Raw genomic sequence first — 16914 nt, 5'->3', positions numbered from 1 at the left:
TACACCGGTGAGGGTTCCTCTAGCAATATCACGGCACGAGTCCGCAGAGTGGGGTAGAACTGGAGATGGCTCCTCTAATGATATCACGGCAATGGTCCGCAGAGAGGGGTACACTGGAGAGGATTCCCATGTAGATATCACAGCAGAGGTCCACAGCGTGGTTACTCACTGCGACTGAAGACAAGGAGTTGTTCCGTAGAAAGCCTTGGGAAGTGAGGCAGGCAGGAGTCCGGGTGAAAGGCCCTCTGAGGAGCGGATAGCCAAGTGACGAGGAAAGGCCCCCGAGGAGCGGGTACCTGATAGTCTCAAACCATGAAAGCAGGAACCAGAACAAATGCTGAAGTGAGAGTAGGTAAATTCAGCAAGGTGAACTCGTTGCCAAGTCATCGGCTGTATGGGCCAGCGAGCTTAAATATCAAAGATGAGTGATGTCATCTATGGGGACGCCCCTGAGGTTCCCACCAAGGTTAAAGCAGGTTGAGGAGCGCACGTGCTAGGGAACCCCGAGGGTAAGATGGCGGTCGGCAGTGTGCATGCTGCTCAGGTGGGCCCGGGAACAGAGGCTGGAAGGCCGGTGGTAGCTGGCAGAGGCTGCGAGTTCACCCAACAGAGCCAAAGCAGTAAAAAAAAGAGGTGAGCAGCAGAGGTTACAGCCGTCTGTGGCCGTGGAGCATAACAGGTTCAGCTGAAAATGTTCCTAAATATAACCAACTATCTTATCCACTCAGTAGCTCTTTAAAAACTGACTTTTCTGTTCCTTTTCCTTTTAGAATGATTGTGTATGCATAAAAAGCGGGAACTCTATGGATGCAGGAGACTGGATTGATGAATCATGCCAAAGCAAAAAAAGTTATATATGTCAGATCAGCAAAGGTAATAAAGAGGTCCATTTTCAATAGTCTGTGTAAGTCACAAAATGCACATGTATGTGGGCCTGCAGAAATTTATGCTAGTATTTTATAAACTGTTTGGTAGGAGCTGTACAGTTTATATAATACCACATATTTCTGTACTGACATTATGCATGCATGTTTCAGTGCGCACATATATTTGTACAGCAGGAAAATACATAAACTCTCTACCGAGTTTGCAGAATTATGTGCATATATTTTACGCATGAAATAATTGTAACATATGCCAAAGCAATCCAGAGTTAAACATGGAGGCTGGTATTTTATAAAATATACATGCACTCTGTTTTAGGGATGTGAATCGTTTTTTGATGATTTAAAAAAATCGTCAGATGTTTTTTAAATCGTCAAAAATCGTTAGAGTCGCGATACAATAGAAATTCCCCCGATTTATCGTGAAAAATTGTAAATTGGGGGAGGGGGGAGGGCAGGAAAACCGGCACACCAAAACAACCCCTAAACCCACCCCGACCCTTTAAAACAAATCCCCCACCAGGGTTGCCAGGTTTTCATGAAAGAACAAGCACTTTTTTCCAAAAAAACAAGCCCAAAAAAAGCCCAAAACATGTGAAATTGAAACTTTTTTTTATTTTTTATAGAATTTAATGCTTGAAATACTTTTGTAATGCACATAAAACAGCTGACTTTATTGTAATAAATTGTTGTAGCTCTCACACAGGCCGATACAGTATATTTGGACGCACGTTTTTGACGCGCTAGCTTTATCCCTTATTCAGTAAGGGGTAATAGTGTATCAAAAACACACATCCAACCTCCCCCCAAACTAATAGTGCCCATAAAATGCAAATGCATGTTGATGGCCCTATTAGTTATTCCCACGCGATTCAGTAAGTAAAATGTGCAGCCAAGCCGCACATTTTATTTTCAGAAATTAGCGCCTACCCAAAGATAGGCATTAATTTCTGCCGGCACCGGGAAAGTGCATAGAGTACACCCTCCGACTTAATATCATGGTGATATCAAGTCGGATGTTCCAAAAGTTAAAAAAAGTTAAAAATTAAAAAAAATTTTAAATCGGCCCGTGGCTCAAAAACCGGACACTCAATTTTGCCGGCGTCCGGTTTCCGAACCCATGGCTGTCAGCAGGTTTGAGAACCTGCGTCGGCTGTCAAACTCGCTGACAGCCACCGCTCCTGTCACGGGCCCTAATTTGCATAGGCCACCCTCCTGAATCGCGCGCCCAGGAGAGTGGCCTGGGCACTCGCCCGCTCTCCCTCGACTTTTACTATATCAGCCTGTAACAGTTAACTAAAATAAGGTCTGACAATTAGTGATAACAGCCAGTTCTTCATTCTCTATATTGTCAGCATTGTCAAGCTACATAGTTTCATTAAATTGCTTCAGCATATTTCTACCTGGCAAGAAGCTTGTACAGCAAATTCCCTCATGCTCATTCCCCTCTCCCCACCCCCCTCCAAGCACATCCCTGGCACACACTCATTCCCCTCTCCCACCCCCTACAAACACTTCTTCAATTCCCTCATGCACATTCCCTCCTCCAAGCACATCCCTGGCCCCCCACACACTGATTCCCCCCTCTGAGCACATCTCTGGCCCCCACACTCTCATTACCCCCTCCGAGCACATCCCTGGCCTCTACACACTGATCCCCCCCCCTCCAAGCACATTTCTGGCCCCCACTCTTTCATTCCCCCCTCCCTACCCCCTCACAGCACATCTCTGGCCCCCACATTCTCATTCCCCCCTCCCAACATACTAATTCCTCTCCTCCTGATACCTGGCTGTAGCTGCGGAGTCTGAAGATTCCTCTGCTGCTGTGCTGCAATGCCCTGCTGCTGGCCTTCCGGTTCCAGGTCTGCCCACGTGCGATGCTGTGCATGCTGTGCTGGGCCTGCCCACAAAATGTCCTCCTGTGTGTGAGTCAAGGTTTTCACTGCAGCTGTGCTCTGATTGGCTTACTGCTGCAATATAGGGATAGGGTGCGCCTGCTATGGAGAGGCTTCATCGCAGCAGCAGCCAATCACTGTCACATGATTCAGAGGCCAAGTCCCGCCCAACAAGCCCAAAAAAAAGGCAACTGGAAGAAAAAATAGCCCAATTAAAAGCAACCCGCGAATCGGAAAAAAAAACCCCGTGAATGACTACAAAAAGAAGCCCAATCTCGCGGTAAATAAGTGAGGTTGGCAACACTGACCTCCTGAACCCCCCCAAAATGTTTTAAATTACCTGGTGGTCCAGTGGGGGAGTCCCGGCTCGATCTCCCGCTCTCGGGCCATCGGTGCCATTTTGGCTGCCACTAATATAAATGGCGCCGATGGCCCGATAAAAAAAAACCCACCCGACCCTTTAAAATGACCCCCTTAGCCTCTCCCACCTTCCCGACCCCCCCAAAACCTTTTAAAATTACCTGGTGGTCCAGCGGGGGTGCGGGGAGCGATCTCCCACTCTCGGGCCATCGGCTGCCACTAATAAAAATGGCGCCAATGGCCCTTTGCCCTTACCATGTGACAGGGTATCCGTGCCATTGGCCGGCCCCTGTCACATGGTAGGAGCACTGGATGGCCGGCGCTGGACCCCCAGGGACTTTTGGCCAGCTTGGGGGGGCCTCCTGACCCCCACAAGACTTGCCAAAAGTCCAGTGGGGGTCCGGGAGCGACCTCCTGCACTCGGGCCGTATTGCCAGAATTCAAAATGGCGCCCACGCTACCTTTGCCCTCACTATGTCAAAGGGGCCGACGGCCGGCCCCTGTGACATAGTGAGGGCAAAGGCTAGCGGCTGCCAGTACTGAAAATGGCGCCAGCGCTAGCCTTTGCCCTCACTATGTCACAGGGGCCAACCGTCGGCCCCTATGACATAGTGAGGGCAAAGGTAGCGCCGGCGCCATTTTGAATACTGGCAATACAGCCCGAGTGCAGGAGGTCGCTCCCAGACCCCCGCTGGACTTTTGGCAAGTCTTATGGGGGTCAGGAGGCCCCCCCAAGCTGGCCAAAAGTCCCTGGGGGCCCAGCGGGGGTCCGGGAGTGATCTCCTGCACTCAGGCCGTATTGCCAGAATTCAAAATGGCGCCAGCGCTACCTTTGCCCTGTCACACGGTAAGGGCAAAGGGCCATCGGTGCCATTTTTATTAACGCAGATCGCTCCCTGCGCTCCTGCTGGACCACCTTAACGCAGATCGCTCCCTGCGCTCCCGCTGGATCACCAGGTAATTTTAAAACTTTTTTTGGGGGTTCGGGAGGGTGGGGGAGGGTTTTTTGATTATTGATCGGGCACAGCCGATAATCAAAACTCAAATCGGGCTGGGCGATAAAAATTTTAAGATTTGGATCGGAACCGGAACCGGAACCGATCAGATTCCGGTTCCGATTCACATCTCTACTGTGTTTATGAAAATATTTATTACTACATGATTTTGTGCTCATCAGCTTGCTGACAACTCCACCAGTTCTCCCCAGACCTCCACCAGTTAACCCTGACCCTTCAGCACTTCACCCTGACCCCAACACTTAACCCAGACCTCCTACCCAAAAATGTCGGACAAAAGAAAGTCTCATTTCACTTCTGCCTCACAATGCCCCTAAACTGCCCGTTTTTTCCCTCTTAACATTTACAAACAATACTTTCAGATACTGGTTTTTGTCTCCACCACTTCCACTGGAAGGTTGTTTCTCACATTCTCCACCCTCTCTGTAAAGAAATCTTTCCTAAGATTACAGCTAGGGGTCCTGAGGTGGGAGCCCAAAATCATCCTTCTTCCTCTCACATTTCTTTTTGCCTCCCCCTCTGTGCCTCATGGAAAGTACTTTCGTAGCAAATCCTAACCCATCCCCTTTGGGGGAATGACACCTCCTATCACGCAACACTAAGTTACTTCATATCAACTCCTCATAAATCCATCCTTCATAGGAAGGAACTTGCACCTCTGAGCTTCATGGAAAGCACTTTTATAGCAGTTTATAAATGAATAAATGAAATAAATGTAGCAGTACACCCCCCAACCAACCATGGCATTACTTTTACCAGGGTTCAAGTAAGGTGGGGAAGATTACCTTCCTTGTCCTCTGGAGCGGTCAGTAATTCCTTGGTCAAAAGGTCCACACTCAAACTGGATAGTGCTCACCAGGTATAAGAGAACCCAGAATAAGACCAAAGAGAAGAATATCAACAGACTTGACCAGTAATAATTAACCCACTCATTGTCCATTGAGCAAGAGCAAATAAGATAAAATAAACCAATCATAGTCCAGTTGGTGTTCAAATTAAAGATGGTTCACTTGAATTTAAAGATGAGTGTCTATGCCAAAATAGTGAAAATCAAAACAGCATCAAAGAAATCTAAGCAAGTGAAATCATTATTTCCTTGTCCATTTTGGGTCCCCTTACCAGTCTCCCTCACACTGCACCATTATCCAAGCTCAAAATCCCTCCCCCTTGAAGGGTAGGGAAAATGAACACAGTTCCAGCATAAGCTGGGCAAACTGGGAAAAGCCCACCAGCTGAAAAATCCTACAAAACTCAAGAGGTCAAAACCCCTCAAACTGTAATCCAAACTCTCAAAAGTATTCAAGCCTCTTGAGTTCTCTCCTCAAAAATCCATTATTCTTCTTACCCTTTCTGTGTTTTTTCGCTCAGGCAAAAAGAACTCTGATGCAGTCTTTCTGGATGCCAGGGAAACTCCCTTCCTTGCAGACTGCTCAACCTTCTTCAAAAGTATCTTCAAAAGAGCAAAATCTTACTCCTTATCCTCCTTCAGTTCAATTTACCACCCGAGATGAGGCAATAACCATAAAGAGCTCCCACTCCTTTTCTTTTTTCTCCTGGGTCAGCTGCCAGGGATGCAGAAGACCCTTTCAATCCTTGTAGTAACTCCTAATCCTCTGACTTCTGAGCATGCCCCACTGAAGACTCCCACCAAAAGGTGCGTTCATGGCCAGGGGAAGGTTCTCAAAAGCCAAAACTCCCAGCTCACATAGAAATCAAAATTGCATTTAAGATGAAGTTCACGGAAGATATATAATCATCTTCATTTTGAATGTTGGTACTTTGGGATGAATTTTTGAAAAGTTTTCTGAGTGTAAAATTAGCATATACTAAGGATGTACTTTTGTTTCAAAACATCCACTATCAACCAGTTGAATCTTACTTATGTTCGCCCCACATTCTTCTCTGAATGGGCAAGGATTAATCCCCAGTGTGGACTACCTATTTTCATCGACTATTAAGCCCTCTGTCCTCATTACAAAGGATCACAGTCTCCAGCAGCTATGACAATCTGTTTCTCTGGCCATCTGGTTCTTTTATTTCTGGTGGCTGACTATTAAGCGCCCCATCCTCCTTACAGTCTCAAGCAACCAATCTACTCTGGTTCTCCAGCCTTATGGTTCTTTTATTTTCGGTGGCCATCTGGTCCTTTTATTTCTGGGGCTGACTACACTGGCCAACAATGAAAGTGTTACTGACCTTAAAAGGTCCTACTCTATAGTATCTTGATGTGCTGAACATGAATATGACCATGAAAAGTTTTTATTGGCTCTCGTTTTGAAGATATTTAATATAGTTCACTTTCTATGTTTAGTCGTGTAAATTTATCCAGTAGGACTGTAAATAAGCCTAGAATGATGTAATATTGCATCATATTGCATAATACCATCATGCACACATCATCCAGAGTTTATTACATCATTTTCTGATGCAATGCAGTTCTACTGCCATGCTGCTGCCGAGTAAGCTGGCGGCAGTATGAAGCCCAGTCAGAAAGGGTGAGCATTTGAAATATTCATGCTGGCTGACTACTGCTGGACACTCCGCAGAGATGCTCCCGAACAGGTGTACAAGAGACAAGCAAAGAAATCTAAGACGTAGTCTATGACTTCATTTTTCAAACAGTATTAACCGTAGGTCTCCTACTATTGGCATACAATTCAAGATGTAATTATATTATTGCATATTACAAAAAAACTAGAGCCAATTTTGCATTTTCACAGTCACATTCGTGTTCAGCACATGGAAATTTATAGGAATTGACTAATTTCATTTCAGTAACATGAATTTTGTGAAAATTTGTTGCCCAGTGAGCTATTGGCATACAGTTCAAGATGTAATTATATTATTGCATATTACAAAAAAACTAGAGCCAATTTTGCATTTTCACAGTCACATTCATGTTTAGCACATGGAAATGTATAAGAATTGACTAATTTCATTTCCGTAACATGACTTTTGTGAAAATTTGTTGCCCAGTGACTATTAAGCCTGCCTTCCTATTCTCCTTACAAAAGATCACAGTCTCCAGAAGCCATGCCACTGTGATTCTCCAACCATCTGGTTCTTTTATTTCTGGTTGCCAATGATTAAGCCTCCCATCCTTCTCTTAGTCTCCAGGAGCTGTGTCACTCTGGTTCTCCAGCCTTCTGGTTCTTTTATTTCTGGTGGTCGACTATTAAGCTCACTGTCCTGTTTACAAAGGATCACTGGGCAACAAATTTTCACAAAAGTCATGTTATGGAAATGAAATTAGTCAATTCTTATACATTTCCATGTGCTAAACACGAATGTGACTGTGAAAATGCAAAATTGGCTCTAGTTTTTTTGTAATATGCAATAATATAATTACATCTTGAACTGTATGCCAATAGCTCACTGGGCTGTTCAGCTTGGAGACCTGCTATGGATATGGGTATGGCCCAGTGCAAGATTTACATCCTCTCCCCCGGATTTTCAAGAGTCAGTATCACAATGCTTTACAAGGCTTGGGCCCCTCTCTCAGGGTGAACCCATTCCAGGGCACCCTGCTGTTTATTTATTTATCAGGTTTTATATACCGTCGTTCGGTTTCACCATCACAACGGTTTACAAAGTATCGATGTTTAACAGAATGTACAGAAATTCACGTGCTTGTAAACATTGTTATCATAGTCGTTATAAGCATAGTTCATTTGATAAACTATATAGGTTAATTACATGCATTGGGTTGGTTCTGCATGTTTATATGTAGCATAGAGTCATTGGGTGTTTTGGTATGCTTTAGTGAACATCCAAGTTTTTACTGTTTTTACTGTTCACAAAGAAAAGAGTTCTCGGCGGAGCTCCCACTGGTTTCTCTAGGATCGGTTGCATTACCTCACAGGACGTCTTGCAGCACCCTTTTCCGCCACGTGTGGTTTGAGGTTATGAACCCAACTCCTTTTTGATCAACTGAGGGCAATGGATGCCATCGCCCATATCTTCTGAACGGCGCTCACTTATCTCTTAAGACTGACTGACTCATGTTCAAGCACTGCTGACATGGAACCTTCTCCTCTTTGGCCTTCAAAGTTCTCATCTGAATATTTGCTACTACCACCAAGATATGTACCTGTGGTGGCAATACGTGGGCACAAACCACAGGCTTCTGTGTCCACCACCAGGCTTTCCTACTCATTGCAGCTCTTATGGCGAGCAATGGCTAGGTATGGGCACAACGATCTAGCACCATCTATTTTCTGGGCTAGTTGATTCATCAGGTGAGTTGTTACACACTCCCTTAACAGATTCCGACATCCATGGCCATTGTCCTGCTGTTTATATTAACCAACACCTTTTCTGGGGTCTAATGATCGTCAGCATCAGGTGCCTTAACCAGCATTTGATTTATCCCACAATACCAATTCTGCTTACCAAAATTGGCCCACTAGGCACTCACATTCCATGTCCAGCTCCACCCAAGCAAGCCGGGTGTCTTACATATTTAACTTTGAGAATAGATTGAATGGTTTTGGCCCCAAGACCACTAATCATTTGCTTTACCAGATAAAGCTGGGGATGGCCCAAGTGCCAGTTATCCTGAGAGAAACTTCGGAGGGAAGCAGCTACTAGATGGTTCGATTAGTCTTTTGTCCCTATACCTATATCAGACAACTAATTTGCACAATAGGACTACCACGGACCTCCACCAGAGTTTCCTCTGGCATTGCCCTGTACAAGCATAGTTTACCATCTTTAAGATCCTATGATACATGCACATGCTTCACCTCACCGTCAAACAGGCAAGATAGGATGGTGGTGCAGCCTCCACCAGGATGCAGCAGGATCCCACCTCAGCCAGCACATTCTGGCCCTCAGTTTCATTGCAATACAGGGTTTTGGTAGGCCCTCCAACTAGTGTGCATGTTAGAATCCTTGGTCTATGTTTCAAGAATGGTCAGGCAGGTCACCATCATCATCATGGACAACCTGGTGCCCAGCATAGACCTCCCAGCCTAATGGCACGATGCAGTCAGGGCATACTTAGGACAGTCCACCCCAGTTGACAGTCACACCAGGTGTTTCGACTGTCACTGCCTACCTTACCTCTTTGGCAACTCCCTCTTTGCCTGTTGGAAGTTTGGCTGCCGTGGCGTCATCATGCCGCTCTTCTCCGGCGTCCCCGGACCGGCTAGATGCTGCACTCCGCCATGTTTCCCAGCAGCCTAAGGGCATGCTCGCGGCATGGCCCAGACTCAAGTACCAGCAGTGGCGTGAACCTCAGGGGCGTCCCCCTGAGGTGACGTCATCCTCACCGGATATTTAAGGTCTCTGAAATTGCTAGCGAATCGAGTTAGCAAGGGTTTTCCTCCAGGTATTGGCGGATGGGATTCGCTCTCCGCATACCTTGCTACTCTGCCTCCTCGGATTTACCAGGGGTACCCGCTCCTCAGGGGCCTCGCTTTCTCTTTGTTTTTCAGATCGCAGTCTGGAATCGGTACTCGCTCCTCGAGGGCCTACGTTCCTGGACTTGCTACTGAATACCACTTCTGCCAGGAAGTCATCGCTGCCTACAACACCAGTGAGTTACCATCTCTCTCTCAGAGCATTCCCTGGAACCAGATACTTGCTCCTTGAGGGCCTACTTCATTCCAGCTCCTGGGCTGCTTCTAAGAGACTATTGTGTGAGTGTTACCATCAAGGTTCTGTTCCTGAACTCTGCATACCCTACCTACTTACAATATTCAGTTTCTTTACAGCTCAGTTATCCAGGATCGCTGTTCCAATATGTGAGAGACTACAGCCCAGCCAGGCACTTCCAGCTCACTACTGCCACCTCTGGTGATTCCATATACTGTTTAATAAAAGAACTATTGTGTGTCTGTCTCCATACTCTGAGCCTGACCAGTGGTCCCTCTCAGGATCTTCCCCTGGGGGTGTGGTCATCTGCCACTGGCCCAAGGATCCACCCACAACTACCATGAACACTAACACCAGGAGCAGAGAACCCTGTCCCAATTCCTCCATGTCCCACCCCCTCACGAATTGGAGGGGGTCTGGAGGAGGACACAGCAGTGGGCCTCTCCTTTGGCTCCAGGAGAAACATGGTACTGCTGCCGGGGAATGATAACACATACCACTGGAGCGGTGAACCACCTGCCTCCAACAGCCTTACCAGCTGACCCAGAGCTGTTCAATGAACATCACCATGGAGGAAATGTGCCCTGCAGGGGCCGTGTTTGTTCAGGAGGCATTGCTGTTGGGGAATCCACCAACCTGCTCTATACAACCATCCTGCTGGGTTGAATCCTCCAGCAGTCTGCACGGACCTCACCCATTTAGCTTTTATACAATAGGGCACCTTTATCAAAGAGCATATAGATTCTAATTTACATGGGTGAAGCCATTATTATTCGGTGACAGACAATATTATGAATGCTATAGTATGTGATAATGAGTTTACATTTAAGGAAATTGAGCCGGGGGGGGGGGGGGGGGGGGGTTTGAATCTTTCTTAGTAATTCTTCCTGATGGTTGACTACAGTTAAAATAGTGTGAACTAATTCCAGTGGTCTCTGGAAGTTTGGTGTTGGGTGCTTTTAGCCGCGTATCCTTAATTAAAAGCCTGCGTCATTCTCTTTCTTGAAGGCTTGTTTGAAAAGCCAGGTTTTCAGTTGTGTTTTGAAAAGTTTATGATTGCTCTGGAGTCTAAGGTCAAGGGACATGGTGTTCCATAGTGTGGGATCGGCTAGAGACAGTGCAAGATCCCTGACTTGGGTAAGTCTTGCTGTTTTCACTGATGGAATGGGTAAAAGTGCTCTGTTTGCTGATCTTAAATTTCTGTGTGGGACGTGTAGTCTAAGTGCTGTGTTCAGCCATTCAGCTTTTTCATCATGGATAAGTTTGTGTATTAAGCATAGGGCTTTGAACTGTATTCTTTGTTCTATGGGTAGACAATGTAGCGTGGCGAGAGTATCTGTTATGTGATCTCTTTTGCTTTTTGCAGTGAGAATTCTGGCTGCTGCATTTTGTAAAATTTGTAGTGGTCTTACTGAAGTGTTGGGTAGGCCTAGTAGTAAAGCATTACAGTAGTCTGTGCTGGCAAATATCAGGGATTGAAGTACAGTACGAAAGTTTGGCAAAGATAGTAATGGTTTAAGTTTTCTGAGTATCATGAGTTTAGCATACCCTTCCTTTACTTTAAGTGATATGTGTTGTTTGAGGTTTAGTTCGGGGTCAATTAATACTCCGAGGTTGCGAACTTTCTTAGCTAAGTCAATTTGGTGGTTGCTAGGGATGTGAATCGTTTTTTGACGATTTAAAATATTGTCCGATATATTTTAAATCGTCAAAAATCGTTAGAGGCGATATTTAATAGGAATTCCCCCGATTTATCGTCAAAAATCGTAAATCGGGGGAAGGGGGAGGGGAAGGGGGAGGGCGGGAAAACCGGCACACTAAAACAACCCTAAAACCCACCCCGACCCTTTAAAATAAATCCCCCACCCTCCCGAACCCCCCCCAAAATGCCTTAAATTACCTGGGGTCCAGTGGGGGGGTCCCAGTGTGATCTTTTACTCTCGGGCCTCCGGTGCATTGTAGAAATGGCGCCGGCGCTACCTTTGCCTGTCATATGACAGGGCAAAGGTAGCGCCGGCGCCATTTTGTTTTTTGTCCCCCGACGTCAGGAGCGTAGGAGATCGCTCCCGGACCCCCGCTGGACCCCCAGGGACTTTTGGCCAGCTTGGGGGGGCCTCCTGACCCCCACAAGACTTGCCAAAAGTCCAGCGGGGGTCCGGAAGCGACCTCCTGCACTCGAATCGTTTTGCCGTACAAAATGGCACCGGCCATACGGCATATGGCCGGCGCCATTTTGTACGGCAAAACGACATCAGGAGCGTAGGAGATCGCTCACGGACCCCCGCTGGACCCCCAGGGACTTTTGGCCAGCTTGGGGGGGTCAGGAGGGGTCAGGGGGGGTCAGGAGGGGTCAGGAGGGGTCAGGAGGCCCCCCCAAGCTGGCCAAAAGTCCCTGGGGGTCCAGCAGGGGTCCGGGAGCGATCTCCTACGCTCCTGATGTCGTTTTGCCATACAAAATGGTGCCGGCCATACGCTGTATGGCCGGCGCCATTTTGTATGGCAAAACGATTCGAGTGCAGGATGTCGCTTCCGGACCCCCGCTGGACTTTTGGCAAGTCTTGTGGGGGTCAGGAGGCCCCCCCAAGCTGGCCAAAAGTCCCTGGGGGTCCAGCGGGGGTCCGGGAGTGATCTCCTACGCTCCTGACGTCGGGGGACAAAAAACAAAATGGCGTCGGCGCTACCTTTGCCCTGTCATATGACAGGGCAAAGGTAGCGCCGGCGCCATTTCTACAACGCACTGGAGGCCCGAGAGTAAAAGATCACATTGGGACCCCCCCTCTGGACCCCAGGTAATTTAAGGCATTTGGGGGGGGGGGTTCGGGAGGGTGGGGGATTTATTTTAAAGGGTCGGGGTGGGTTTTAGGGATGTTTTAGTGTGCCGGTTTTCCCGCCCTCCCCCGATTTACGATTTACACGATATTTAAAAAAACAAAACCGTGACGATCCGATTCCCTCCCCCCTAGCCGAAATCGATTGTTAAGACGATTGATCACACGATTCACATCTCTAGTGGTTGCTATTGAGAGATAATGGAGTTTGTGTGATGTTCATGTTTTTTCTTTCTAAGTGTATGAATTCGGTTTTATCGATGTTGATTATCAGTTCCATTTGGTTTAATAGTTGTTTTATTATGTCCAGATACATTATAGCTAAGTCTATGGTTTTTTCAATTGTATCGTCTATTGGTAAGATTAATTGGATGTCATCAGCGTAGATGTAGTGTATGATTCCAAGTCCGGCGATGACATGGCATAGTGGAAGTAGGTATATATTGAAAAGTGTAGCAGATAGTGCTGACCCTTGTGGGACTCCTGTTTTTAGGGTAATCCTTTCAGATAGTGTGTTTTTGATTTGAACCTGAAAGGTTCTGTTATTTAGATATGATCTGAACCATGTGATTGTTTTGTCTTGTAGTCCTATTTCTTCAAGCCTTTTAATTAGTATTTTGTGGTTTACTGTGTCGCATGCTGCTGATAAATCTAATAAAATCAGAACATAATGTTTCCTGCTGTCAAAACCTCTTAGTATATTATCTGTTAGTGCGAGTAGGAGTGTTTCAGTGCTATAGTGTTTGCGGAAGCCGTGCTGTGATGGGTAAAGTATATTGTTATTATCTAGGTGCTATGATAGTTGCTTTTGTACTGTTTTTTTCGATTAGTTTAGCCATTAGCGGTAAGTTAGAAACAGGTCTGTAGTTTGATAGTGTTTGTGGGTCCATGTTTTTCTTTTTAAGTATTGGTTTGATGATTGCTCCCTTCAGTGTGTCTGGCATGTATCCTTCTTCTAGGGAGTAGTTAATGATCTTTGCAAATGTTGGAGCGGTGATTTCAGTAAGCTTTTTAATTTCCACTATGGGTAATGAATCTAGTTGGTGAGGGGTGGGATTTAGTTGTTTGATCATGTTCTCGACCTGGTTGTTAGTTATTTCATCAAATTCGGACCATGGTGTCACGTCTCTTTTACACATTTTGATCTCTTGTTTGGGTGTCTTGGGTTTTTTGGTTCGAAGGTTCTCAATTTTGTCATTAAAAAATCTAGCTATTTCATTGCATCTATTTTCGGGTACTTTATCTGGTGAGTCTGTATTATCATTGGTGAGATTATCAACTATTTTAAATAGGGTTCTGGGGTTATTCATATGTTTTTCTACCTTTGTGCTAAAGTATTTTTTTTGGCTTCAAGAATCGTTTTTTTGTAGAACGCTAGTTGTTTACAATATTGTTTACAATATTGTGTCAGGTGCTCAACTGATTTATGAGTTTTCCAGATTTTTTCTTTTTTCCTAAGTTTTTGTTTCAGTTCCTTAATTTGAACTCTCTCTTCAAAGTTCTTTTCAACTTTCCCTTATGGTATTTCTTGACTATCGGTCTCATGCCAATATTTAGCCTTAGATGGAGTTTACCACTCAGCCCAGTTTACCAACCTGACTCCAGTAAGACCTGATCCCCGGATGTCAGGGACTACCACCAGCCTAAAACCATCCACAGGCTGAGCCTCTATCAAAAGGGACTCAGGACCCTGTGGAGCACCAGGGAGGCAATCTTCTGTATGCCACATTTCTTGTGCCTGCCAAGGAGGGGGGAATTCAGCACTGGACTCTTCCTGCTTCTCTTCCCATTATGAGGGAATCCTGGTTAGTTGCTTTTTCTCCATTTGGTAATATCTGTTTAAATTCAGTGGGTCACCACATCTGATCTGAGATTGTAATCCAAAAGGAAGTGCCTCCATCTGTGCTTTCTCTTTGCCACCACCTCAACCTCACAAAGATTGAGGAGGTGGACAATTAGGAAGGGAAAGAAGATTTGGGGAGCAGGCCCAAGAGTAGAAGCCAGAGTGGAAGGCACAAAGTCACCTACTGCAAGCATGTGCCTGGATTGGAGGCTGAGGGCATGTAGCATGACTAGCATGCATCATCCCAGATAGCCCCACAGAGACAGGAAACTGGAGTGGCCAGCTCAACCCAGGAAGCAGAAACTCATCCCCATCAAACACCTGCCCCAGCAGGCGGACAGGGCATTTTCAGGAAATGAGAAGCCACATCAATCCCCCCACTCAGTTCAATTTCCACAAATCGAGTACCCCATTGGTCTGCCCTTGAGGGGTCAAAAGGTCCTGGTTGGCACCCTTTGACTAGCCCCAGTACACACTGGGAAAACCTCAAGGTGATTGACATACAGGCAACCCTCAGACAGGTGTAACCCATGAGAAACCCATGGCCACAAAGTGCATTCAATGTATCGATGATCAGTGTCTGCAATTCACACCAATTCTCGCAGCTAGCTGCATTCTTCATTGATGCATAATCTGAGTGATCCAGCGCTGAGTCATAGGTGAACAGTTTCTCACTCATGCATGCATGCTCACCTGCAGGAGAGAGAGATAGAGATTTGAGGAGGGCCAAGATCCTGGGCATCCTCCATCGCAGAAAGGATACCATAAGAACAAAGGAAGTTGCCATACTAGGTCAAACAAGCCCAGCAGCATCCTGTTTCCATCAGGGTCATTTCAGATTACAAGTACCAGGCAAGTACCCAAATGTTAAATAGATTCCATGCAACTAAAGCCAATAATAGCAGTAGCTATTCCCTAGATCAACTTGATTAATAGCAGTTTATGGGCATCTCCTCCAGGAACTTATCCAAATGTTTTTTAAACCCAGCAACACTAACTGCACTAACCACAACCTCTGGCAACAAATTGTGCGTTGAGTGAAAAATAATTTTCTCCAATTTCTTTTAAATCTGCAACTTGCTAACTTCATGGAGTTTCCCCTAGTTCTTGTATTATCTGAAAGAATAAATAACCAATTCACATTTACCCATTCTAGTCCTCGTATAACTTTATAGACCTCTATCATATCCCCCCTCAGCCATCTCTTCTCCAAGCTGAACAGCCCTAACCTCTTTAGCCTTTCCTTATAGGGAGCTGTTCCATCCCTTTATCATTTTGGTCGTCCTTCTCTGTACCTTCTCCAGTGCAACTATATCTTTTATGAGATGCAGAGACCAGAATTGTACACAGTACTCAAGATGCAGTGATACAGAGGCATTATGACATTCTCTGTTTTATTCACCATTCCCTTCCTAATTCCTAATATTCAGGGTAATTTTAAAAGGATCGCGCATGTGCCCACAAACACAGAGTTATGCTGCAATTTTTTATCATGCACGCAATTACGCATATATTATTGAAAATACCCCTCCCTCGTGTCTGTGTGCAAGTGATCTTAAGAGGTGACTTGAGGAAATGTCCTGCACATATTTTGGCTAGAGCTTTAGAGGCTTTTACGTGCGTGTACAGGCGGAATTTAAAACATGTTCGCGCAAGGGAAAAAACAGTTTTTCCAAGTAGCCCACCAGTTTGCCCAGTTCATATCAAGGTCTTCAAGATCCCTCTGGCTCTTCATCCTACAAGCCCCCAACTTGACCCCAAAATCTCATATTGTGCCAAAATCCCTAAAACTTGAAATCTTCAGACTTGCTCCTCATCAGGACCAGCAGTAAAGTTACGCAGATAACAAGCCGACACGCATCATGGTTAGCCTTTTTAAAATACGGACTTCACGCGTAAGTCTTGGTCCTGCCCCAGAACGCCCATGCCCCGCCTCTCTTCCACCCTCTTATTCTTGATGAACACACAATTATGTAAGCACATACTTTGCTGCTTCTTAAAGTCTGCGCTGTTGAAGCGCGGCCCGCATATGCACCAATGTGGGCATTTTTGGTTGAGCAACACTTTTAAAATGTACCTCATTCTGTTTACCACAGATACATCTGGCGAAGTGGACTTTGTCCATGAAAGCTCATGCCTCAATAAATTGGTTAGTGTATAACGTGCCACCCGCCTCTTGTCATTTTTCCCACAGTTATCCAAGTAACAGATGGCAGAATCAAAAGAACCATAACTGATTTAATGAGCCATTCGCAGTTTCACTGTACGGGCCATGTGTACTAACACTTGCATGGCATAATCTTTGAGACAAGCATATGGTACTGGCAGGATCAAACAGGTAGCTGTGCTTCCAACTGGGCCAGGCATGGTTCCCCCCCACTACCAAGTGGGGATCATGGAGTGGGGAGTTGTTTGGTGGGTGAGGTGTGTTACATGCCCCAGATAGGAGTCCAACCTTCTACCTTGCAACAGAAGGGGGGACCTTGGAAC

The 16914-nt window shown here is 45.9% G+C and overlaps 1 protein-coding gene across 1 annotated transcript in view; it reads left to right on the top strand.

Annotated features, from left to right (window-relative positions):
• The window catches only part of MRC1 (mannose receptor C-type 1), a 349243-nt gene that overhangs the window by 264403 nt on the left and 67926 nt on the right, over positions 1 to 16914 (top strand). The window contains 1 exon segment of the mRNA XM_029588750.1: positions 771 to 873. Coding sequence (XP_029444610.1) covers positions 771 to 873 — 103 coding nt within the window.

Source organism: Rhinatrema bivittatum, chromosome 2, assembly GCF_901001135.1.
Source record: "Rhinatrema bivittatum chromosome 2, aRhiBiv1.1, whole genome shotgun sequence".
NCBI classification, from domain to species: domain Eukaryota; kingdom Metazoa; phylum Chordata; class Amphibia; order Gymnophiona; family Rhinatrematidae; genus Rhinatrema; species Rhinatrema bivittatum.
This window is presented reverse-complemented; position numbering and strand designations above follow the sequence as displayed.